This window comes from Histoplasma capsulatum (genome assembly GCF_000150115.1).
Source record: "Histoplasma capsulatum G186AR genomic scaffold supercont2.14, whole genome shotgun sequence".
NCBI classification, from domain to species: domain Eukaryota; kingdom Fungi; phylum Ascomycota; class Eurotiomycetes; order Onygenales; family Ajellomycetaceae; genus Histoplasma; species Histoplasma capsulatum.
This window is the reverse complement of record NW_025544814.1, coordinates 18,250-43,305: the sequence shown is the minus strand read 5'-3', so window position 1 is coordinate 43,305 and position 25,056 is coordinate 18,250. Positions and strand designations below refer to the sequence as shown.

Below are 25,056 nucleotides of genomic sequence, written 5' to 3'. Positions count from 1 at the left end.
GCAGTTAGGGCCGTAAATATGATTAAAGGTGAATCGAGGAGGATAAAGCGTGACTGGGTAACAAGACCGTTCTCTTTTTGAGGCACAGAGGCGTCAGTCAATATTATGGGGTTCGCGGCGTAGAAAATCAAGTTTTTAGGCCTTACCAAACGTAACAAGAAGCGCGCCCATAGAAGCTGTGGATGTTCGGCACCCGTATGCCTTCAACGTAAGAAACATGGTTGGGACAGCCATAATACCCATTATTGCGGGCAGCATACGCATAGCTACGTATGGAACCCCGGGCTCCAAATAGTCCTTCCCGATTTCCTTGAAGTCGAAGTCACCGCGAAATCCAGCCAGGTATCCGACAAGGGCGATGAGCATTTTCGCGAGCGGGGGATGTACGTCCATGAAAAACTTTCCATTGATATATTTGGTCGCAAATCCACCGAAGCTGATGACATATTAAGCCAAATCTTAGTATCTATGTCAATTGACAGAGTCGGGGCAAGGGTGGCGACGTACTGCACTTCATCGAATACCACACTTGTTGGCTGGTAGATCCTGAACAGCCGGACCACAACGGATACAGCCGTCAACAACAACACAATTTTATAATCTGAAACTGGCAACTGAAGTACATCATAATCCGAAATCCCTTCAGAGCTGTAGTCGAGCTTTTTCGACGCCGCAGCTTTTTTCCGATTCCTATGACCAGGGGATCGGGATGGCGAACGACCGTTACGGTTCTGGGGCTTCACCTCCAGCCCACCTTTGGCAGGCTTGGAGGCCATATTTGGAGGAAAAGAGAAAAAAGAAGAGAAGAGGGATTAAATAGATTATATGCCAGCCACCCTTGTTTCAAGAAACTCGTAGTAAAACGATGAAAAAAAGAGTGATATTTGACACAGCAAACGTTGAGTTCATCGAGTGAGGAAGAGAAGGGCCCCGGCGCGGGAACAGAGGCGTCTCCGTCGCGGAAATAAACTAGTAATTAACGAAAGTAGGGAAAAGGGCAGGAGTGTCTACATCCCACAGAAAGAAAAGTGAAGTGGAATGTCTGAATTTTCCAGACGCTGCTTCACAGGCTGGGTGGGAATTCAGGAGTAGCCTACCACTCCTCAGTTGTTTGAGGCCAGATGTTTTGCCGCTAAACAAGGGCTGAACATTGAAGCGACCAATTGGAGCATTTCGAAGCACATGCAAGAACATGGTTCTGCGTCTACACAAAAAGAAATACAGTACACGGGGGTAAAATCAATTGTGCCTCTATGGGAATAGAATCCTACAATACGTACAATATCCTCGCTTCGGAATTCCTTTGGTTATCTGCGGCTCTGACCCTTCAATTGCCCAGGGGCCAACTGCCTGTTTGGGACTAGATCGCAGTTTATAATCACGTGAGCAGAGCCTCCATCTGGTATCTCCTTCGCCGCAACAAGGTCGGAGTTGGCAGACACTCTCTGCCAGCAACAGCTGTACTGCCCATCATGGCCCCGTCCGTGACAAACGGATCAGTTGCGACACCGCCAGGCTTACCCGAAGAAGTCAGCAAGCCTCCCGAGGACATTGTTCTGCCTCCGAAAGATATTAGAAGTCAGTAGCTCCCGCTTAGCGTGTCAAAGTCAAAACCTCTTATGGTTGTGATCGTGGAACTGATAAAATTTCTAGCCATTATCGAGAAGACCGCCGGGTTTGTAGCGCGTAATGGTCCTGTTTTTGAAGGTAGAATCTTCCAATTCCGACTGTTATTCCACTATAGGATGCTGATTTTTGGCTCTTTTCTTTTATCAGATCGAGTCCGCGACAAAGAAAGATCTAATCCGAAATTCTCATTTTTGAATCCGAGTGATGCCTATGCTGCATTTTACTCATGGCGACTTAGCGAAATCAAGGCGGGTAGGGGGACTGCAATTTCTGCTGGCCGGGCTGGGGAACCAGTGGCTGCACCAGAACCCGAAAAGCCGAAGGGCCCGGCTCAGCCCCCAGAATTTCATTACTCTGCGCGTATGCCGAATATCAATGCTCTGGATCTTGAAGTAGTCAAACTGACTGCCCTATTCGTCGCCAAGCGAGGGAAATCGTTTATGACCGCCTTGTCCCAGCGCGAAACGAGAAACTTCCAGTTTGACTTTCTTCGGCCACAGCATAGCCTCTACCAGTTCTTCACCCGGCTTGTTGACCAATACACATCCCTTCTTCAAGTCGATGAGTCGGATGGTTCTAATTCAATGTCGAGCCGAATAGCGGAACTAGAAAGGAATGTGAAAGACAAGTATCATATCCTCGATCGGGCAAAACAACGCGCCGAGTGGGTTAAATTCCAGCAGCAACAGAAGCAAAAGAAGGAGGAGCAGGAGGAGCAAGAACGGATTGCATATGCCCAAATCGACTGGCATGATTTTGTAGTGGTGGAAACGGTTCTTTTCACAGAGGCGGACGACCAGGCTGAACTCCCACTCCCAACAACGTTGAACGATCTACAGACTGCCTCCCTAGAACAAAAGGCAATGATGTCTCTACAACCGCACGACAGACGAATCGAGGAAGCAATGCCCACAGATGAAGAGACAACATACTACGACGCCTATCCACGTTCGCAAGACGTCTCATCCCCAGCCCCACAGCACACTATCCCAGTTCCTGTCACAACAGAGCACCAACAGCCGTCCCCCTTCGCCCCCAAATCCCCTACGCCTATCTCAACCCCTACAACCCCGATGACCGCCCCCTATGTCTCTGAAGAAGAAGATCGCATCCGCGAACGCCAGCAAGAACGCGAACAGGCACAATCAGCGCAGGCTGCTGCGCGCGCCATACCCACGCCGCCTCCAGGCTCCACCCAACAACCCATGCGCATCCGCGCCGACTACGTGCCCCGCGCCCAAGCCAAACGCCTAAACACTACCGCCGCCCCAACAACCCTCTGTCCCAACTGCCGCCAGCAAATCCCCATCAACGAAATCGACCATCACATGCGTATCGAGCTGCAGGATCCGCGTTGGAAGGAGCAACGCGCAAAGGCCGAAGCCCGCTACGCAACTACAAACCTCTCCACCGCAGATGTTTTCAATAACCTCAAGCGTCTGGCTAGTCAACGGACGGACGTGTTCGACCCATCTCTCAGCGCGGTGGACAGCCCGGGAGCCACCGCTGGCAGTGGTGGCCAGGAGGATAATGGCAGCGGCTCACTGGATCCAGACGAGGAAGCGAGACGCAAGCGCGCCGCGACAGGTATGGGGATTGGTGGAATGCCACCCGGTGTGCCTGGTTATGAGCTGGCGCCGGGCCAGAGTCAAGCGCCTGATGGGAAAGCCCAAACCCAAGGCCCACATATCCCCGGGCATCCACCACCTGGCGGTCCGCCGCCTCCAGGACAGACTGTTAATATTGAAGAGCAGATTAGACATATTCATCAGAAATTTAAGCAGTGACCTTCCAAAAAAAAAAAAAAAGAAAGAAAGAAAATTAAAAAAACAAGCTTATGGGAAAAGTGAGGGCATGGATACAAAATGTACTGTACTGCGCAGAACGATTTTTTTTCGACCCTCCTCCTTTTACATCATTACTCGCGTTGGTTCATTTTATTTGCCATTTTACTTTCCTTGACTGGAGCTTCTATTTTGATTTTATTTCATCATTGTATTATTCATGCGGTTGTTACGGAGTGTGAACTACGGTGTCATAATTTGGGGAACTATCTATCTTATTTATTACAGCGGAATAGGATATATCCATCCATCCCTATATACCTGATTCTTTTCCCGCCCCCAGGGCCAAATGAAATGCATCGCCGCAAAGTTCACTTCATGTATTCCAATTTTGATCACAAGAATCACCATGCAAGATCTTACTTATGTCACAAAGCTCAAACACCAAGAGATCAAGGCAGAAATTACGTATAACGCTTGAATTACTCACTGATTAAATATTGCGTTTCCTGTCCTGCTTCATGCCTGCCCAACCACACGCGAGTAATCAATCCACATCCAACTCTAATTTCTATAACAATTGAGAGTCCGAAAGCAAGCTTGAGGCCTTCGGTGGAAACAAAAGAGGAGTTGAAAAAAAAAATACACAAGATGAACTAATCCCATCCCAATAACGAAACAAACCCTGTCCCTAAACCGAATTAACAAAAAAGTTAAAACCAAAACGGAAATAAGAGGACCGAAAGGGGTAGGTAAATGTCCAGTTATGCACAAAGGTTATAGCACTTTTTTGAGGATAAAAAAAAGAAAAGAGAACCAAAAAAACAAGAAAGAGGAAAAAACAAGAATCAAAGATTGGGCAAGAAAGCAGACATGATGAAATCATCCACTTTACGCCAAGGAAATAATACTGACAGAAAAGAAAGATGGTTAGTTAGACTAAAAAGGGATTACAAGATGGTATCTTGGAAATCACATAGTGGTTGAAAAGAAGAGAAAAAAGCAATCTGAATATGGCAAAAGTTGGCTGGAAAATAGCGTGAGTAGGAGACAATTACCTGCTCCTGCATATCGATATTGGCTAGTCCTTGTCTGTAACCATTCCAAATCAAGAAAGGCAGGAGGAAAATTGATCTGGAGAATAGGAGGCGTATCACATAGGTGGAAAATGGTCGTGAAGAACGGCTAAGCGGCGACAGAAAAATAGAGTTTGGAGAGTAAAAACGGAAGCGAAAGTAGTTATATTAACGAAAGATTCCGGAAGTAAGAGCAAAAAAGTGTGCTCCAAGTGATGCGTGGTCGTAGTTGATGTCTTTATAACAAAATGACGAAAAATATCGAGTAGATGAGATATGTCTGCCCATAACTAACTTATTTTGGGAGCAGACTGATATGGTTGAAAATGGCGCATACTGGCTTCTATCATATTTTCGCGGAAAACTTGAGATTGAAACGGGACGCAGGAGAAGTACTGGTAGGATAGGAACGGGGAAATCGAAAATCGCCAAGGAAAGGATTAGAGATGCCATTTAGCCAGCCAGTCAGAGGTGACAACAAAACCTCTGCATGCGGGAGTAAGAAAAGAGGCAATCGTGTGCTGGCGCGACAAAAAAGCTGAGTGTGACCAGTATATATATTATATGTGCAAGTAACGATACAGCGCCCTGCGCTCGAAGAATCGAAGAAACGGCTCCAGCCAGCTACTATTAAATGGGTATAGTCAAAGGACAGCGCAGGAAAAAAAATTGATAGCGAGTTCGGTTCCAATTCAGTACATTCTCTCTTTAGGTTTGATAGCAGAGGCGAGTACACGCTCAGAGCTCTGTTTTGTTAGGCATCGTAACTTTTAATTGCGGATCCAATCCAGCACTATTGTTCGATGGTGCCATTGGCCTGGAAGAATCCGATTCGTGTAGTTGGAAAATTTTCGTGTCAATGTTAGCCTTGGCTGTTGGTTTGCTCAAAGAAAGCCTTTGAACAGGAAGTTCATTTTCATTAGCATTAGTTGGGAAGTTTGTTAAACCAATTCCAATTCCGGAGTCGGGGTTGTTAATCCCATCAGGTCCGTCGGACTCTCGGGCTTGAAATGCATTCATTCTCACTTGAGAGGTACAATTTGCGACTGCGTTTAGATCAGGCGCAAAGGGATCTTCCACAGACACCGTTTTATCTTCGCACTTTTGGTAAGCCGTATCAATACTGGGAGCAGAACTATCCTTCTCGGGGCATTTCGACTGAAGGAAAGCAGGAACGACTCCTCCCCCTATCCGAGCCCAGAACATTCGTTCTCGGAGGCGGATAGTCTCCTCCCATGCTTCCTTTTCGTCCTCTTCATCCAAAATGCGAACGTGGCCGTCCACGATGAGTCGTAGATACCCAACGAAATCGCAGCAAGATCTGAGCCTTTCCAAGCATATCGTACACATCGGGTAGCGTTGAGCATTTTCGTTGTCTGAGGTACGGAAACGATGAGTTCGTGCATTCTCCCCTCCTTTTCTCGCTTCACCGCAGAGCGCACATGGGAATGAGTATTTCGCAGCAACAGCAGGTATATATTCAACGACAAGAGCTCCTTCACATATGCTACTCAGAACCGTACGACGGGTTAACCACGATATTCCGGGTGCAGCATCTAGCCTGAGCGTGGGTTCAATATCCTCGGCAAGTGCTCTTTTGTAGAATCGGCTTTCCTTTAAAACAGCTGCGTGCGATTCTCGAGGCGGCGAATTACTGTTAGGAGAACCGGGAAAGCCCGGGAGAGACATTGCCGAACCATTGGAATACGAGTGTTTGTGTTCGCTTTCCTTATTGCCTGTGAAATTGCCGAATCCCATAACATTCAATCCTCCATATGATCCACTCCCAATTCTACTTGACGGCTTAGAGCTTCTAGCTAGATGGATCATCGCACGGAAATCCTCGAAAGATTGGATATCGGTTCGACAGACCGGTTTCATTAAGTGTGAGTAACTTGTTGAGGGGGCTGGGCATATTTCACCCGAGCCAGGGGCGGTAGGTGTGAGGTTCATCGCCTCCAAAAGGCGATCTATGGTACTAACATGTTGATGTGTTGTGCCTGGAGAAGAAGGTGTAGTGGAAGCATCCGTTCGACTGCGAATCTCGTCCTGATCAGTATTCATATTCTGTATGACGACCTTCAACTCGCTCAGTTGCTCCTGCTGAGAGGCAAGAAGTATTTCGTTATCTTTAATTTGCGCTCGAAGCTGTTCATTTCGCCGCTCAACAATCTCTCGTTCTAATTGTGCGGCGGCTACCATCTGCAATACAAAAGCTAGTTAGTGTTATGGAAAACCGGGATCCAGCAGGGAGATATTAGTCCTACCTTATTAGCTTCCTCAAACAACGCTGCTGTTAGATTTTCGAGCTCCAGTTCAATTGCCTTTTTTTCCTTTTCAATAGTTGCACGCTGAGTTCTTTGTTCAGCAGCTTCATCCTTCAGCTTCGCCCACTCGGTTTCCACATCCACTCTCCTCATTAGGACCCCATTAGTGATATCTGCCTCATATTGACGGGTTTGTTCCTCCAGTTGTCCAATCCTTATGAGCGCTTGTTCCAACTCCTGGCGTGTGGCTGCCAGAGTATCATCTAAGATAGTCTGGCTGTTAAGGGCTTGGATGAGCTTGTCGCTGAGATTTGCGACCTCACTGCTCAAATCTGGGTGGTGTGGTGACGAAGCCGAAGTCGATAAATCTGACGTGCTGCCAACTCGAGGGTCGCGCAGGGTAGAAAGGGAATGTTCGGAGGGTCCTTCAAGAGCAGCACGGGAAACTCCGTGAACGCCGGATGCCGCTATTATATCCGCCAGCGCATTTGTTGACTTGGACTTGGGGATTTTCCTGTTTGGAGAAATAGATCTGACATCCGCGGAGTTTGTGCGTAGTTTCTGCACGGGGTCGGTAGAAGTGGAGGAGGTTCGGAGGGCCGGATAGCCCCATCCGTGGATGGAAATCAATCTGATACCCATTTATCAGCAGTGTATCAATCAAGATATCAATCAACCATATTTCCCAGCTGATAGCAGCCTTCATCTTTATATATCCATGTGGAGTCAGTCTTACTCGGCCATGTTTGTTCACCACCAACCGATCGTAGCCCCAGCAAGCCGCAAAGGGCTAGAGTCTGGATCGTTGGATCACCAAGGAACAAAGCAAGTTGGAGGTGGGGATTCAGGATCCGTGGACACGTTGAGCCACTGAGGCCGGCATTGGAATATTTTCAAACAAGACGAAAAGCTCGGTACAATGGCCTGGTTACAGATATGTGCCTTCCCCACGGCGTCGGTGCAGGAGGGGGTGTGAGGTGGTCGAGAAGCACAAAGGAGAAGTCAAACACCCGCGGCTAGCTCTTCTTAGTAGCATTGGCAGTAGAATGGAACAGGGAAGCAAGGGAGCGAGCTGTTGGGTTAGTTTGCAACCAACACGCCAGCCACACAGACTTTCCAGCACTTTTCCCAGGCACCCTGCTTCTTAACTGCGGGGATATCTGGATGGTGATGGGGAGGTTTGGTTGAAGACGAAGCGGATGCAGATGAATCCTGGCAATGACTCCTTGGCAATCCGAAGCCGAATTTGCCTCTTTGGGCGGATCTTGAGGCCATCAACCTTCTTGCCTGATCCGGCAAGATAAGCCGAATACGATGACTCAGCAGGGTCCGCCACGGATCAGGTGACCTGCACGGCCATCTACGGTTCTTCAGCCGCCTCCGCACCAGAACAAAGAACCGGAACGACAAACAACCAACAACACAGTATCAAGCACGATCCCGCCCCAGACGGACTGCACCTAACTTTCACCATTACCCACCATCAGTATATTTGATCCCGTTCCATGCATGGTTTGCTGCGGCATGGTGATAGCCGAATTTACTTTCATGCCCGCGGTTCAGGCTTGACGTGTTCGTGCGGAACGGAAACTGAACTACGTAGTAGATCTCGGGTATTCACCATATATCCTTACCCGCTGGTTATCGAAGCTCCAGGCTCAGCGGAGTGTATGAGATACGGCAAGGATAATCAAATAGGATCATTTATGTGGCTGAAAGGATATCAAAACCTGAAATAGCTATTCGCTCTGGCTGTTACGTTTCCATAAACAATGACGCTGCATATTATATATGCAGCATATCGTGTGGAGAAATACCAAGGAAAACACAACATTTCATTCCCGTTTGGGATCTTCCCGTTGATTGCGTCTGCGGGTGGGATCTTTGTAAAACACAATATGGTGACAGAACTGTACCTCAAGGCTATCCAACGATTCTAACTCTTAACATACAATTCGGTTGAATAATTCCCACTGTTGACCACTCTCCATCAAATAGGGAGTGCTGACGCCTGAGTCCTAATCAACTCGCAGGCTTGTTTATGGGCAAACCATTAAAATATTCCAGTGATTGCATCTGCTGCTGTATTAGAGATTACCAAGTCCAATTAACCAATGGTCCATGGGCCAAGGTGGAAATTTGGCCAAGCTCAATCAACCCCTTCTCCCAAAAAAAAGAAAAAGAAAAAGAAAAGAAAAAGAAATCTACGATATTCTATTGTTCAATTTGCCTCCAGATAACCTCATCCTCATCGTTTTCAACGCTATCACAAGGCATGACTTACTTGCTTTGAACAAAGGAACCGCCGTCGAAGACACAATTACTACATTCATTGAACAACCAAAAGTTCTCCTTGAATCTTTCAAGGGTCGATGAGAAGGGATTGGCTGTTTGAATCCCGTGATGTCCTCCCCAGCGGCCTTTCGCCACTGTTTCCAGATTTTGCCTGAAATATTCGCAAATATTGCTCCCCTCAGTTTCCCCCAACTCCGATTCCTCCCAATCCCTTTCAACTCCCTTCCTTTTCTTTCTGCCTTGTATCAGAGAACCCGGAGGATAGCAAATGGTGAGATTTGACGAATAGCTGCATCGCTCTTCTGGCATATGCCCTGAAATGACACACGACTCAGTAGCATGCCCGTGTCCAACTGAAATAGGATCAAGGATGGGAAATAGCGTCCTTCATATACTACACTCAAGACGGAGGTCCTAGGCCAGCACTTTGAATCGACCTCAGGAAAGAGTACAATTCTATGCCGAGTGTTGAAATGGCAGAGGGACTAATATTGGCAATGAGTACGTCTTTTGTCAAGCATGATTCGAGATGTCGTACAGGTCTCCCTGCCAACCGATCCGAAACCCATTCCAAGGCGTTTACCGATCCGATGAGGGCTTCAGTGACGTGCTCCCCTATTACATTTCGATGGTACTCAATGGTGGCCCCGTTGCTACAGTATTGATGTACCAACTTGTCGGTGTCCTCAATAGGGCTAATCTCATCCCTGACGGCCTTGTATATGAACAGCGGCATAGTCGGGGACCCGCGACGACCCATCTGCCCAGACCAGTCAAGCACAGTTGCGGGGACAGGCTCATATATCGACCGGTCACCATCAACAAAATAAGAGAAAACATCGTGGAATCTCCCGTCAATTCCCTGGATCTGACAATTGGTGGCATGTTTGAAAAATTCGTCCCTTTTGTTGGGCAGCATATTCTCATCCATCCAGTCAGTGAGGTTGGGATAGGCTTTGGCAGCGCCATAGAAGCCTCTAAATATGAGACCCGAAAATGTCCCTCTATTAATCGATTCTACGACGGAGGTGGTATTGACAATTGTGCCGCCTAAGGCGGCCCCTGAGAAATGTAACTCTGGCGCATATGATGGTTGAAGCTCTGCAGCCCACCCACCGGCAAATGCTCCTCCAGAATAGCCCCATATCACGTACCGGGCATCGGGAGCCAGCCCGATCTTGTGTCCCTCGTTGATCACTACGCGGACCGAGTCGAGCGTGGCATAGGCAGATTGCAGGCCGGCGATGAACTGAGCTTCCAGCCCTTCATAGTCAGTTATCATCACCCACCACCCTCGGTTCAGCGCGGCAGCTAACTAGAAATGGTCAAAGGGGAATTGTCAGTCAAACAACCACGACCAGTGAGTCAATGAGGACAAAATATTCTCTTACAAATATTCCCTCTGCGAATGTTGTACTATTTGGCATTAGGAGACCTAGGAGTCCGGCGCTCGAGGATCCAGGCCGCAGGGTATACGATGGACTGCAGTCTCCGTTCGCGGCATCATACGCCGCCTGGTAGACGAGTAGCTTCGATGAATCCGAATTGTGCGGGGCAATCAGAGTCGTTACAGCAGCGACCGCATTACCCAGACTGTCCGTGGTGCGGAAGAGGTACTGATATACCGCATCCACGGAGATTTCTTCCCCAAACGGTAGAAGAGGTTGTATCTTGCTTTCCAGTTGGCGAAATCGGATCAATTCTCCAGGCCTATATTTGCTGATGTCATCTGGCTCCACATACCAGCTATCCTGACTCGGGGGGAGGATTTTCGCAACACACCCTGAAACCACCAGGGCTGCAAGCAGTGGCAATTTAGAGAGCATCATGGAGTTAGAGGGAGATGACAGAATGATGAAAGCGTGGACCTCCAGCAGTGCTGGTTTACACTTTATTTATCCTCCCGTGTTGGGCAATCTTAGTACTTACCTTTATTATATATTTGCTTTTTACTTCTGGTCTCTTCTTTTTCAATTTCTTTATTCCTTTCTTTTTTTCAATCTGCTTTGTGTATGGAAAACTAGACAAGGTCATCCGCCGTGCTTTTCCTTCGATGTTCCTACCTTCCTGTTGAACAACCTTGTTTGCCATTGACTACTTGGAATCACCACTTCGCCCCTTCCAAACAACGGCAATCATCTTCCAAACGTCTGGCGATTTTCTTGTGACCTTGCCGAGGCCTGATCGGGTTGTCAGACTTTAGCAACAATATATTATAGCTAAGGAAATCTCAGTTCGGGAATCGGTAGGTTATTTTTAATAATTTTGTTATCGTTTAATTTCTATATAGATATATAGAATAAATATTTTCTTCCTTGATTCAGTCTATTGTTCAGTCCACTTTCATAGGCTATTATACGCTAGTAGCTACTGCTAAGTACTGACACATCACAGGCATTGGTTAGAGAGCTAACTATCTGATAACTAAAAAATCTCTGTATATCAAGCCGGGAAAATCAAAATGCAAAAGCTGCTGCCTGAAAATGCGTGGTGGCAGGTGAAGCAGGAAGGAACAAAGCAGGGAGGTAGGGATTCCTGGAGAGAAACATTCATGTTGAGCAAAACCATACAATAGCCAGACTCTCGCTTTGGCTTTGCTCACCACAATGGCTGGATCAAGGGAGCATGGCCTGTCATTGTATTTAGAAGACTTTGTGATGATCCTACAATGCAATCAGGATGCTGGTGTCGTGCTTCGATGCGCTCGAATAGGTTATTGTGGGCATTCCTGCCTTCATTTGCCTGGTTTGAACCATATTTGCGGATCCGTAGACATTCCCGGGAGATTCGTCGTAGCGTTTGAGTGTGCTGGCGGGGGGTGGTGATGAGAATGAGGATATATGCCGCAATTCAATTCAGCACTCCCATAACAAAAGGCTTGTGCATGGCTTCTCTCAAAATACTATGCTTTTCTGTCAGTCTGTAGTGTTATAACAGATACTCAGCTTATCGATTGAAATTACCTGGGTGTCGAATGTCTTTCATGTGTCACTAGCATTAAGCGACTTGCTTTTGTGTGAATGCTTATCCCAAAAAGAGGTTGCAGAATTTAAGCAATACCCGGTGTCAATGCACTTCAATTTTCAGGGACATTAAAGAACATTCCGAATCTGCATCCTGAACTGTGATTGCCGTAATAACAAATGAAAGCAACATACAAAATACAATACAAATGAAATCCAGAACTCAAACTGGTATGCTGATACTATTGAATTCTTGTTTTTCTGGGTTGGATGGCACAACATTTCTGAGACTTTGAAGATATTGAGCCACATGCTCTTGTTCGCCGTAGATTGCCCAACCACACGCTGTTCGACGGTAGGGATCTAAAATCCAAGGGTTTCCTCCTTTCCCCACAAGGAATTGCACGGAATCCAATTACCCGGCTAGTGCCGCGTAATGAAGTGGAGTACCAAGTCCCGCCCTACGGTTCATCGCGAAATCCTCAGGAGAATCCTGATCCAGCAACTTGTTGATATTCGAGGCATTTATCTCCGGGCATTTGTTGTAAATATATTCCAGAACTGCCAAGCTATCTGTGGTCTTGCGCATGGCTGCGTAGTGTAATAACTGGCCTGGGGAAGATGACCCCCCATTCTCGAAGAGTATCTCGATGACTTCAAGTGAACCCTCCAAAACAGCGAAGGACAATGGGGTACAGTCACGGACGTGACAGCGTTTGTTTGGATTGGCGCCATGCTTCAAAAACCATTCTAGAAGAGCTGTGTCGCCAAAGGTGTACCTAGGATACATCAATCATCAGACACAGTACAGGCTATCTGGCAAAACTCACACAATTGCTGAGGGTGTCTTTGTATCGACAGCGGCATTTATATTATATCCGTGATCAAGAAACAATTCGAGGACATTACGCAAGAGCAAAGTGTTCTAGAATCATTGGTGCCCCTTCGTCTAGCAATCTAGTGACACTATCGGTGTTGTCACCAGTAATGGCAATACGAAGTTCCTCATACTTGCAACGAAATCCAAGCGTAGACACTTAAAGATACTAGTACATTTAGGGCCTGTTCGGTGACCCCGTCCAGGGCTGTATAAGTCCATACAGTGCCAGCTATACAGACTTATACAGCTCTGTACGCACTAATCTGGCTGAAAAAGGTCTGCTGTTTGATAGATTTTGTGTATAACTCTATATAACTCACCAAGAGTGCCAAGCTGACTTCAAAATCCACTTTATAGAGTTCAACAGTGTAATTAGTTGAAAAAGTGGTAAATTTAAATCTAATCAAGTTAAATCTGTACTGTATATGCTGAAACAAGTCATGATTTGTGCTGACTCAATTCAGTGCTGACTGACTTGAAATCTGCAAATATCATTAAAAATCAAGAATTATGATGAGCAACAGTGACAATGCAACTCAGAAGACAATATGATAGTATCTATATTATAGACAACAATTAATCAGACTTGCTGCTGCAGAAGTGATTTGTCAGAGCATCTCAACTGTCTTATCTGACATATAATTCATATATTCTGATTCATTTTATGAATTTCAATTTACTACTCAGTTGTTGGATTCTATCTTTCATTCACTGTGTATTAAGAATATGACATGGATGAGTGTCAGTACATTCATTGCACTGATTGATTGGCTGAGAAGTAATACTGATATTTATGAATTTGAAGTAATACATGCTATAAAGATTGAGCAGAAGATTCTCATATTCTTGTATATTATAACACAGAGAATGAGCTATTGGAACACTGCAGAGATATTTCATCATTTATTAAACACAATATTCAAATAAGTACAAATAATAGAATACTCATCAAATTGATGTTATACTAATAACTTGTATAGAGTCTTTCATGAGGTTTTGAAATTGCTCTGCATACTCTATAAGCATTATATCAAGATGCTCAAATCCTCAATGAAATATAGCAAGAAAGCTCTTGATTCAAATTCATAATATTGACCTTTCTTCAAAGAATGTATTGAAGCTCTAGATGAGACTTATTTATCTATTTCTATTTCTTTGAATCAGCAATCTGTATGATGAAATTGAAAGAGATGAATATCTCAAAATATTCTCACTGTCTGTGATCACAATATGAACTTTGTATATATCTACTCTGAAATGAAAGAATCTTCTTATGATAGTAGAGTTCTTTCACAGATACAGAAAAGAGATCAATTTGAAATTATATTATCTGACTACTATTTTTTAGTAGATGCTGATTATTTACAGAAATTCAGCTTAATATTGATTTCATATTCAGAAGTTCAATATTATCTAAAGAAATGAGAAAAAGTAAATTCTCAATCTGTCAATACTTCAGAGCTATATAATCTTTGCTATGTGAGCTTGTGAGATGTAATTGAGTGTGTGTTTGAGATGTTTAAATGGTGATTTCAAATCTATAATTGATGTTGAGATGAATTCTCTATAACAACTCAAATTGATCTGGTTTTTGCATTAGCAGCAGTTCATAACTTTATAAATCACTATAAGAAAATAAATGAGCTTACTCAATATGATGAGAATTTTAATATTAAGAAGAAAAGAAGAGAAACAGTTTCTGCAGATGTTCAAGAGAATAGTGATGAAATGATGAAAAAATGAAATGATATTACTGAGCAGATGTGGAAGCAGTATAAGAAATATCTGAGTGAGAATTATAATAACACTTAAACAAGCTAGCTAGTCTCAATAAAGCAATCAAGTAGATTGAATACTTTTCACAGTAATATTGATATTTCAAACATCTTCTCACTTTCATTGCAGTAATATATGTATTTTATCAGTGTATTTGATGATATATAATACATGCTGTAATTTATCAATCAATAGAACTAACATATTTATCTAACCTTCTCATACAAAAAATGGTGATGTTTTATAACCATGTTATTCAATGTAAATACTGTTATTTTGATAATTTATCAAAGAAATCTCTTCATTCATTCTTTATTTTATTGATATTGTAGATACAAAGAAGCCTTCACTATTATTTTTTGCCACTAATTCCACAACTATTTCTGTCACTAATTCCACAACTACTTCTATCACTACTTCTATCATTATTTCTTCTTTATCTTACTACTTCTATTACTGCTCTTCTGAATTAAATAGAGTCAGTATAAAGCTTCATCAATTCTCTATTGACTCTGCACTATAATTAAGATAGAGATCTGATATATTTGAATCTCAAAAAAGCAATGATATCTTACTATATTGTGAATAAGAAATTTGATCATCAATCTTTCAATCCTCTGAAAGCAAATTCTGAATCTCATTTAAAAATAGTCTGATTGTTTGCTTGATATTATCTGACTGCTCAACTCTTAATTTAACTGTTGTAGATTCTCTTATAACTTCTCTCAGAGTATTAATACTGTTCTCAAATTTTTTTTTGAGTAATTGATTTTGAGTGTTTGTTTCAGTTGATATTCTCACAGATGATTGAGATGAGCTAGCAGAGCTTTGATAAGCTGCTTCAAGAGATTCTACAACAGATGTGAGTGTCAAAAAAAATGTGGATATAAATATCAATTTCTTCTCTGTTTCAACATTACTAGTATTTTCACTCATTATCTCTTCTCTTTTTCTTTGCTGATGAGTATGATATTCTATAGCATAATCATCTGTTGCCAATTGATCATCAAGCAGTTCTCTGATGAGTTCTGAATACACAGATTCTTGATATTGAAATTGTTGTATTTTCAGATATTGATTGAAATACACACTGATAATCTCAATATCATTGATAAATGTCATTTTTTCTTGACAGAATGACCACCCAGATATCTGTTGTTGATGCTTATATCACAATCTTCAAATTATTTTAATCTTCCACCATCAATTCTCATATATATCTTTGATAATAGATTGATGTGTATGCTGACTGACAGTATCAATAATTGAAGACCAAATAACACTTTTGTAATTACTGTTGTCTATCTTCAAACCTTGTTTTTTGGCATCAATAAAGATATTGAGTATGACCAGCTCCATGTCAGAGGTTCAATCAGTTTGAACTTGAGGGCCTCACTGGACTCACTGAGTATAGAGTGGGAAGGCTTGCTGCATGACTCAGATGACTAGCATTGGAGAATCAGACTGCTGACTCTTGCTTATCAAGGATTCATCAAGATATTGTGATATCAGATCAATCTGAGACTCATCAAGATTTATTTTTCACTGATATTTGATGTGAGAAAGTAGTAATATAATGGGATTTTCAACTGCAATGTGTCTGCTGGAATTGCATGATAATCATCATGATAAAAACTGCTTATAAGTAATAAAAGTAATGCCAGAACACCAAGCAGATTAATATTCATATAGGAAAAGGCGGCAATAATGAAGGTTTATGCTGTCAAAAGGCAAATATCCACTTTCTGTACAGCCCTGGCACTGTACGGACAAAATCACCGAACAGGCCCTTATATGAACCCGTTTCGGGCATCGCTTCCTGAGAGCGATCACAATCTGGTGATGTAGCCAGAGGCTTTAGGTCACTGGGGCAAAAGAGCTCGAACACCACCAGCGCCATGACCCCCAGCTTATGTTGGCGCTAGGCTGCCTATCACGGACTAGCGCACCGCACCTAAATGTCGGCTGCCTACATGCAATACAACTCCATCCCACGCTCATTTCTGATCAAAGAGAATAGAAGAAAATCAAAAAAAAAAAAAAAAAAAAAAAAAGGAATAACTGGATTGATTGATTGCGATTGACGCTGAGTGCACTTATACTGCTGCGATAATGAAACGCAGAAAACTCAATAGGCAGTCGATTTGTTCGGCCCGCTCAGTAAAGGTCAATACCGTCGGTCATCTCGAGGCTTGGTTTTTGTGCTCTGCCTTATCGCGAATGAATCAGTTGCCAGGATGAGCTGTGCCTTCACAGGCGCTGGGAGGTCGACCTACGGTCTACCCCGCCATTGTCACCACGTGCTAACACAATCGAAATTCTCAGTTCTTTCCAATTGCGAGTCAAATTGAGCCGTTGATATGTGAATTAAATGGTCTTGGATGCATGAAATATAAGGCTTAAACTCGACTTTGCAGCCTTGGGGAACCATACCATGTTTTGGTGAGTCCATTCTCGCTCGGATTTCAGTGTTGAACTGTTGCCTATGACTGTTAAAATGGATACTCTTCTAGGAAATAACTAAGTTACTGATCGGCTGCAGAGACGTGAACACAGCCCATGGTCATATCGACTCCCATATGGCCCTTTCGCAAGCAGGTGCCTAGAATATCATGGATTGTGCTAGATACACTGTAGGGTGGATTGCGCCCTTGCCCTTGGAGCTGACTGCTGCAAAAGGCATGTTTGAGAGTAGGAGCATTGAGAAGATTGATTTTGATGGTCATTCTTTCTATGGAGGAAAAATGGGCGAACACTATGTCGTGATGGGTGTACAACACAAAATGGGCACAGATGCGGCATCAGATCTCGCTGCCAGAATGCGTTCTGCTTTCAAAAATATTGAATTTTTCTTGGTTGTTGGCATAGGAGGCGGAGTTCCGAGTTACGGCCCACCCGGTGCAAAATCCGAGATTGTGTTAGGAGATGTGGTTGTCAGTGTTCCGTTTGGTGATTATGGCGGTGTCGTTCGATATGACTCTGGGGCCTGGGTCAAGGGTGGCCAGCTTGAAAAACGTGGGCATATAAATGGCCCTTCTTCCCGATTACTCGAAACGGCCAACTTGCTTAAAGCAGATCATCAAGCCTATAGAAGAGCAAGTCTTCCTCCATACCTGCGTGAAATGCGAACAAGAATAGATAGAGATGAGCGGGATAAATTTGAAGACCCAGGCGCCCATATGGATAACCTTTTTATAGAATATGACCATCCGCAGAGATTCCGAGACCGACCTTGTGAAGGTCACTGTGACCTGAGTCGGTCGAAAAACCGGGACAGTCGAGGCATCGAAGCAGTCAGGCCGGCAGATACTCCAAAGATCCACTATGGTAATATTGCCTCCAGCAACCAGGTCCAGAGATCAGAAGATATGAGAAATGACCTTCAAAACCGACTTCAAGTTATTTGTTTTGAAATGGAGGGTGCTGGTGTCGTTCAAGGACATGATTGTCTTGTGGTTCGTGGTATATGCGATTATTCAGATTCGCATAAGAACAAAATCTGGCAGGCTTACGCAGCGGCCACAGCGGCAGCGTACGCAAGGGACTATTTGAGAATGATGCCCAAAAGTGATCACGCCGGTAAGTGACAACTGATCGTGTTTTCCAACCAATGCAACGTAAAAAGCACAACTACTCCCGTCGAATGTGTGTTTCTTAGGCAGCATATTAACTTGCTTATAGCCATAGACGATCCACTTGTTCTCTTAAAAAAATATTACTTTAAGAGTGATCTTCTCCGGATTGAGCGGCTGTCGGGCGCGCTTCTGGATATGGAGCAGTGTTATATTAACTTAACCATCGTTGAACACAAGCGACAGCTGTCTGGATCCCAAACTGTCACGCCTTTCTCACTCTTCTCTCGTCTGAAAGTAGAGACGACTGATCAGGGTGAAATAATATCTTTGCCGTCGCTTTTCGATGAGCGGGAGCTAGACGACAAAAAACTTTTACCTAGACGCATATTTATTCGAGGGCGCGCAGGGGTCGGGAAAACCACTCTATGTAAAAAAATCGTCCATGATTATATTCAAAAAGACATGTGGAAGCAATGGTTTGACTGTATTTTATGGGTACCTCTGCGGAGACTTAAGACGCAGTTACAAGGAAACAAAGGATACAGGAATTTTGGAGACCTGTTTTATAATGAATACTTTCTTTCTCACCACGATGGAGAAGCCCTGGCTAAGCGGCTGTGGAGCATGGTGAATAACCGTGCATATGCTGGCAGGATTCTCTTTATTCTCGACGGACTGGATGAGATGTCCCGCGAACTGAATTCTGGAACGGACACAAGCCGACTACTTGATGAGCTTTTAGCATGGCCACAAGTCATCGTTACTTCTCGGCCACTAGGCGTCAGTTTGCCTAAGGAATTTGATTTGGAGTTGGAGGCAGTTGGGTTTCAACCAAAGCAAGTTGATGAGTACCTTGCAAAGACTCTCAAAGCTGATAGAGCCGATAAATCCGATATAATCGCTCATAATATTCGGTCATTTATTAAAAGTCACCCTGTTATTCAAGGGCTGGCTCGAATACCTATCCTGCTGGACGCACTCTCTTTCACATGGGATAATGACTCAATGGACGGGGAAGGAAAAGGAAAAGAATCAATGACTATGACCATGCTCTATCACAACATTGAGTTGAGCCTGTGGAAGAAGGATGCTATACGGCTAGGGAAGAAGGACGATGACGGGCCATTGACAACAACGTCCATTGAAAACTATACTGAAATTTGGCAAATAGAAGAGTTTATCGAGGCTGAAATGGCTATTGTTGAGTACCTTGCCTTTGCTGGTCTCTATTACAATATCATTGAGTTCGACAATGATTTCCGAATGGAAGCTTATAAAGAACTCCGGCGCTTCAAGGTCACAGACAATGTTCTGGCAAACCTCTCCTTTCTTCGCTCCTCCGACGCATATTTGCAGCACAGAAAAAAGCAGTACCACTTTTTGCATCTGACATTCCAAGAGTATTTTGCGGCGAGATACTTTGTACGATGTTGGACGCCCGAGGAACACCCCGGCTCCAAACTTAACCTTTTAAAGCAAAGACAACCAGCAGAAATTTCACCTGAAGAGTTCCTTCGTCGAGAAAAGTACAACGGACGCTATAACATCTTCTGGCGATTTGTTTCCGGTCTGCTCTTCATTGATTACAGTGAAAAACTCCCCTATTTTTTCCAACAACTGGAAAATGAGCCCCGGGACTTGCTAGGACCAGCACATCTACAGTTGCTTATGCATTGCTTTAACGAAGTACCCCGCTCGGGCATCAAGTCAAATCTGAATAGTATTCATGAGAATATGAATAACCGATGCGAACAATGGTCTCTCTTTGAGCATAAACTTCTGCATAAAATGTACCTCTGCCGCGAAACGGAATTTCCAAATTGTGTTTTGAACAAAATGATTCTAACGAAGTCAGGCGAACTACTTGCCATTCTATATGCTTTAAATCAGCGACACTATCTTACATTAGACCTTGTGCAGGGGCTCGTATCTCTGCTAGGAGATAAATCTCAAGGTGTGACTGTAAGACGTTCGACCGCTGAAGCTCTAAGAAAATATAATAACTTACCGAAATATGCGCTACGTGGCCTTGGATCCCTACTGATGGATAAAGATGAACATTCTATGATTAAATCGGTTGTTGTCGAAACTCTAGGAATGCAGAACAGTCTACCCGAAGATGGGCTGCAATGCCTCGTATCCCTGCTGAGGGATGGAAATCCGAATGTTAGATGGTCGGCCACTGTGGGTCTAGTCAGACATGATATCTTACCGAAAGATGCGCTCATGTCCGGAAGTGAACATGAATTTCGGAATGATATGCGGTTGGATATGGGGTTAAAAAAGCATAATGGCTTACGCAAAGCAGCATTTCAGGGCCCTATATCTAAAGATATATGGAGGGGTGATTGGCATTTAGCTCCGAGGCTTCAAGAAGAGCTTAACGACCTTTTATATATTACACTACCGCACTTTGAATTACACCTGAGAATTTTAGCTGTTAAACAGCCGATTGCTAAATATCTAGCGACGTACGACTACCTACCGAGAGATGAAAAGAAGTCCGTATTGTTTGGTCAAATAGATAAGATACATCGCTTCATGTCACAGCTGAGAGATAAAGATGAAGATATCAAATCATTTGTTATCGAAGCTCTAAGAAAGGAAAAAAATCTACCGCGAGGTGTACTGCATGGCTTCGTACTCCTGCTGAGAAATAAAATTGATATCAAACTGTTGGCTACCATGATTTTAGAAGAGAACAGTCTACCAGAAGATGCACTTCAGGGTCTTACATCTCTGCTGAAAGATGATAACCAATATATCAGATTGTTGGCCATTGAAGCTCTAGAAGCGCAGAACAAGTTCCCAGGATATGCACTACCAGATGTTATATCCCTTCTAAGAGATGAAGATCGAGATATCAGACGGTTGGCTGCCATTGTTTTAGGAAAGCAGAACAGTCTACCAGAAGATGCACTTCAGGGTCTTACATCTCTGCTGAAAGATGATAACCAAGATATCAGATTGTTGGCCATTGAAGCTCTAGAAGTGCAGAACAAGTTCCCAGGATATACACTACCAGATGTTATATCCCTTCTAAGAGATGAAGATCGAGATATCAGACGGTTGGCTACCATGATTTTAGAAGAGAACAGTCTACCAGAAGATGCACTTCAGGGTCTTACATCTCTGCTGAAAGATGATAACCAAGATATCAGATTTTTGGCCATTAAAACTCTAGAAGCGCAGAACAAGCTCCCAGGATATGCACTACCAGGTGTTATATCCCTTCTAAGAGATGATGATCGATATATTAGACAGTTGGCCGCCATTGTTTTAGGAAAGCAGAACAATCTACCAGAAGATGCAGTGCAGGGCCTTATACCCCTTCTAAGAGATGATGAGCGATATATTAGACGGTCGGCCGCCATTGTTTTAGGAAAGCAGAACAGTCTACCAGAAGATGCAGTGCAGGGCCTTATATCCCTTCTAAGAGACGAAGATCGACGCGTCAGACGGTCGGCCGCCAGTATAGTGTTGAACAGCGATAATATTATGGGGACCATTGTCCCTAGCTCCGATACCAGTATCCTTCAGGATTTATATACGGCTCTTGTTGAAGAGAGTATGGAAAAGCAACTTAGTTGTTATATGCAAGATAACAGATTGCGTATTGAAACGCCCAAGAAGCGAAGAGAGTTTTCATTACCGAGCAAGGACACCCTTTTCAAAGCATTTTGTACTAAAGCGCGGGCAATGGAGAGCCCTAATTTACCTGTGCTTTTGGAAGTCGCATCTACGTACCCGCTTGACGAGTAAGCAAGATCGTCTATTGTAACTTATTATTTCTTGCCTCCTTGTAAAGAGGAGTTTTGGGGGAATTGGTAAATATATATTTAGCGGACGTTACCATTTGCTATGGAATGATTAGCCTCAACGAGCAGGTGAAGCGGAAAGTGGATGAGATGAAAGCATGTATGCTGTAGATCGCGGGGACTGAAGAGGAGAGGCAGGATATTGATGAGCACTGGCTGTTCCAGGGCCATGAAGAAGAACTTTGACTCCAGATGCAGGAATGGGCTCCATCCTTCCGTGGCATAACTCCAGCTGTGCCGAGGATCAGCATGAACAACATTTATGTACGCAAGGGAACCTTCTATAGACAGAGACACCGCAATACTATGACTCTATAGAATTAATTATCCTATCTCCTGAAAAGAAGAGACATTGTCAATTTCAGAAATATCATGGAGACAGGTTGCGTTCGCGGCACATCTCAATCTTCACAAATTATTTCCCCAGCAATGCACCCTTCTACTAGAAACTTAATTTCGAGGAGGTCATCTCCTATTCTAAAACTTCTCAGCCGTCCTCAATTTTCGATCAAGTGTAGCCATGACGTCGTCGGGGAGGTTGCCGAACTGCATATTGTGTTGTTTTCACTGAGAATCACAGGACACCAGCAAGTGGACATTCCTTATTCATGTGATCTGTGTTTACAGACGAGCAGCTTCGGTGGCCTCAGAGAAAAGAACCCGGCATAGTCAATTGAAGGTATAGAAATTGATCCAAGTAGAACCACCAGGCGTGACAGCGGTAATCTGTCCAGAGACCTCCCTCGATCCGTAGTCAGCAAGCTCGATGAGGAGAGCGTTCATTCAGCAACGGTAAGTGTGGAAGATGCTCTACAGGCTTCAATCTCATCACTGCACGCATATCCTATCGCCATCGTAGACAGCAGCGTATTTGCAAACTCAGATACTTTCAGGGAAACTTCCCTCTCAGCAACAACTGGCAGGCCAACGATGGTGTGGTAGAAGTCGTGGGCAACTTTGAAATCACTGCATCGCATTTGTGCACTCCTCATATTGAGGACATTCCCCCAGGCTTCCGGGCGGCCCTGGCATCTCCAGACCCTGAAGGACCCCTAGCATTCCCACAGGGTTTAATAAGGTACGGACTCTTGCTATATGGCAAAAGGTCCGAAACTGGTATCACGACATGGAAAATTGATGCTGGGTGAGTTATACTAGTTATCCATCTCCAGTCTAACAGTGTGCAGATAGATGTCTTTCTGTTTGGAAAAGTGAGTTCAGGCAGGGCCAACTCATCGCAATTTGGCCTAGCCATCTAAAATTGATTCCTGGAGCACGTCCACTGTAGGAGTAAAGATCATGTCCACTTGTAGTCTGAAGAAATATATATCTGAAAACCCCTGAAAGGCCCAGGCTTGGCACCGAGCATGATCTTAATAATCGCTGTGACTCAAAACACCCCTGGATTCTTGGACAATTCAAACCACTCTCATTGCTGTTAGTATTCAAAGTTCTAGAGATATCTTCTCTACCGTTCTTCTTCCGTTTCAACATACATACCCTGTGTTTCTTGTTATTTCTTTAACATCGTCAACCCAACCGCTTCATTCTATTTATTGTTGTTGTTAGCGTTCAAAGAATTCTTCGGCCCTGAGAAAATGCACCACTCTCCAAGCTCAGCCGGACCAGAACATGAAAAATTCACCGAATGGGCAATATCACAAGGCGTTGAAATCAATGGGGTCGCGCCGGCGCAGTTCCCTGGCCAGGGCGTTGGGATTGCAGCCCAAAGGAACATTGATGTAAATATCGTATCCAACGACTTTTTATTCTACTCAAATGAAGAATAGATAAATCAAATTATACATAAGTCCCTTCCTGTAGCGTCATATCGTCTCTACTAACAACATCCTTCTAGGTTGGAGAGGTGATCATAAGGGTTCCAATCGGCCTGATGCTGACAACGAAAAGCATACCCTCAAAATTCCGGGAAAAATTCCCAGATAATATTCCTGTTCAAGGATTGTATGCAGCGTATATATGTTGTGCAGAAGAGTTCCAGGAGAAATTTGCCCCATGGCGAGCTGTCTGGCCTTCACGGCAAGACTTCGAGGATACGCTACCCATTCTTTGGGCCCAGCGTCTCAAGGGCATTAAAACCTCTGGTCCCTCTTACCCATTGCTTCCTTCGTCCATCTCCGGTTCGTGGAACACAATAGCGAAAAGACCCATAAAGTGTGCATACACAGCAGAACATCAAAATCTCTTACCAGAGCAGGAAAAGCGCTTTGACAAGGCATATCGGGTCATCAAGCAGGTCTTTCAAGAAATTGACAAAGATACTTACACATACTACTGGCTTATTGTAAATACGAGATCGTTCCACCATATTCCTGTGGGCACATCGGCGCCTGAAGATCGCTATGATGCCATGGCACTCTGCCCCTTCGGGGATTATTTCAACCATATAGATGAGGGTGGTGTGAGTACTACTTATCCCTGATGAATAGCTGGCTAGGACACGTCGTAATGAACTTACTACTGATGGATGGATGAACAGTGTGAGGTTTCTTTCAACGACGATTTCTATACTTTCAAAACGTCCAGGGCTTACGGTATCGTCTTTCTCTCCAGATATGGCCAAGTATGATACACTATATCGTACTAACGATTATCTAAATTGACTAGAGAAAGGAGAGGAGATATTTATTTCGTATGGCAATCATTCGGGCGATGTGCTTCTGACCGATTGTGAGTTTCACATTGATTCATTGGGAAAAACTAGCTACATGTCGAAAGCTATATGTGAACGCGTGAAAGCTTATATCACAAAAGATGGATTTATCCCCGCCCAGAATAAATGGGATGACCTGTTCCTAGATGACATAATTCTCAAAGACTTCTCCTCCAAAGATATCGAAGCTCTCAGAATTGACAGATATCTTGGGTGAGTGACTTACCCGCTACTAATTTTGATCCCCTCCAAGTTTTAGTTTTAGTTTGCTGTCCCTTTTATTCTTTCATCCCCTTTCATTTTTCATTCTCTTTCTTTG

The 25,056-nt window shown here is 44.0% G+C and overlaps 9 protein-coding genes across 9 annotated transcripts in view; 4 read left to right on the top strand and 5 right to left on the bottom strand.

Annotated features, from left to right (window-relative positions):
* Positions 1 to 776, bottom strand: part of HCBG_07663 (dolichyl-phosphate-mannose-protein mannosyltransferase 1) — a gene marked incomplete at both ends in the record, with an annotated part of 3,063 nt that extends 2,287 nt beyond the window's left edge. The window contains 3 exons of the mRNA XM_045434712.1: positions 55 to 73; positions 147 to 436; positions 508 to 776. Of these exons, the coding sequence (XP_045284018.1) occupies positions 55 to 73; positions 147 to 436; positions 508 to 776 (578 nt within the window). The remainder of the gene's footprint in view (positions 1 to 54; positions 74 to 146; positions 437 to 507) is intronic.
* Positions 777 to 1,472: 696 nt separating this feature from the next.
* HCBG_07662 (splicing factor 3 subunit 1) lies at positions 1,473 to 3,416 on the top strand (the record flags this gene model as incomplete). Its single annotated transcript, XM_045434711.1, has 2 exons — positions 1,473 to 1,578; positions 1,777 to 3,416. The coding sequence occupies 2 exons, from the start codon at positions 1,473 to 1,475 to the stop codon at positions 3,414 to 3,416; spliced, it is 1,746 nt and encodes a 581-aa protein (XP_045284017.1).
* Positions 3,417 to 4,792: 1,376 nt separating this feature from the next.
* Positions 4,793 to 7,500, bottom strand: HCBG_07661 (uncharacterized protein; the record flags this gene model as incomplete). The annotated part of the gene is made up of 3 exons (XM_045434710.1): positions 4,793 to 6,691; positions 6,757 to 7,387; positions 7,493 to 7,500. 3 exons carry the CDS (start codon positions 7,498 to 7,500, stop codon positions 5,228 to 5,230), a joined length of 2,103 nt encoding a protein of 700 aa, XP_045284016.1.
* A 336-nt stretch (positions 7,501 to 7,836) lies between these two features.
* Positions 7,837 to 8,031, bottom strand: HCBG_07660 (uncharacterized protein; the record flags this gene model as incomplete). Its single annotated transcript, XM_045434709.1, has 1 exon — positions 7,837 to 8,031. One exon carries the CDS (start codon positions 8,029 to 8,031, stop codon positions 7,837 to 7,839), a length of 195 nt encoding a protein of 64 aa, XP_045284015.1.
* A 1,420-nt stretch (positions 8,032 to 9,451) lies between these two features.
* Positions 9,452 to 10,877, bottom strand: HCBG_07659 (secretory lipase; the record flags this gene model as incomplete). Its single annotated transcript, XM_045434708.1, has 2 exons — positions 9,452 to 10,366; positions 10,443 to 10,877. 2 exons carry the CDS (start codon positions 10,875 to 10,877, stop codon positions 9,452 to 9,454), a joined length of 1,350 nt encoding a protein of 449 aa, XP_045284014.1.
* Positions 10,878 to 12,429: 1,552 nt separating this feature from the next.
* Positions 12,430 to 12,804, bottom strand: HCBG_07658 (ankyrin repeat protein; the record flags this gene model as incomplete). The annotated part of the gene is made up of 1 exon (XM_045434707.1): positions 12,430 to 12,804. The coding sequence occupies one exon, from the start codon at positions 12,802 to 12,804 to the stop codon at positions 12,430 to 12,432; it is 375 nt and encodes a 124-aa protein (XP_045284013.1).
* Positions 12,805 to 17,282: 4,478 nt separating this feature from the next.
* On the top strand, positions 17,283 to 22,007 carry HCBG_07657 (pfs domain-containing protein; the record flags this gene model as incomplete). The annotated part of the gene is made up of 2 exons (XM_045434706.1): positions 17,283 to 18,249; positions 18,352 to 22,007. 2 exons carry the CDS (start codon positions 17,283 to 17,285, stop codon positions 22,005 to 22,007), a joined length of 4,623 nt encoding a protein of 1,540 aa, XP_045284012.1.
* A 576-nt stretch (positions 22,008 to 22,583) lies between these two features.
* HCBG_07656 (uncharacterized protein) lies at positions 22,584 to 23,376 on the top strand (the record flags this gene model as incomplete). Its single annotated transcript, XM_045434705.1, has 4 exons — positions 22,584 to 22,591; positions 22,774 to 22,855; positions 22,957 to 23,207; positions 23,352 to 23,376. 4 exons carry the CDS (start codon positions 22,584 to 22,586, stop codon positions 23,374 to 23,376), a joined length of 366 nt encoding a protein of 121 aa, XP_045284011.1.
* Positions 23,377 to 23,661: 285 nt separating this feature from the next.
* HCBG_07655 (SET domain-containing protein) lies at positions 23,662 to 24,954 on the top strand (the record flags this gene model as incomplete). Its single annotated transcript, XM_045434704.1, has 4 exons — positions 23,662 to 23,805; positions 23,922 to 24,485; positions 24,514 to 24,664; positions 24,692 to 24,954. 4 exons carry the CDS (start codon positions 23,662 to 23,664, stop codon positions 24,952 to 24,954), a joined length of 1,122 nt encoding a protein of 373 aa, XP_045284010.1.
* Positions 24,955 to 25,056: the final 102 nt, after the last annotated feature.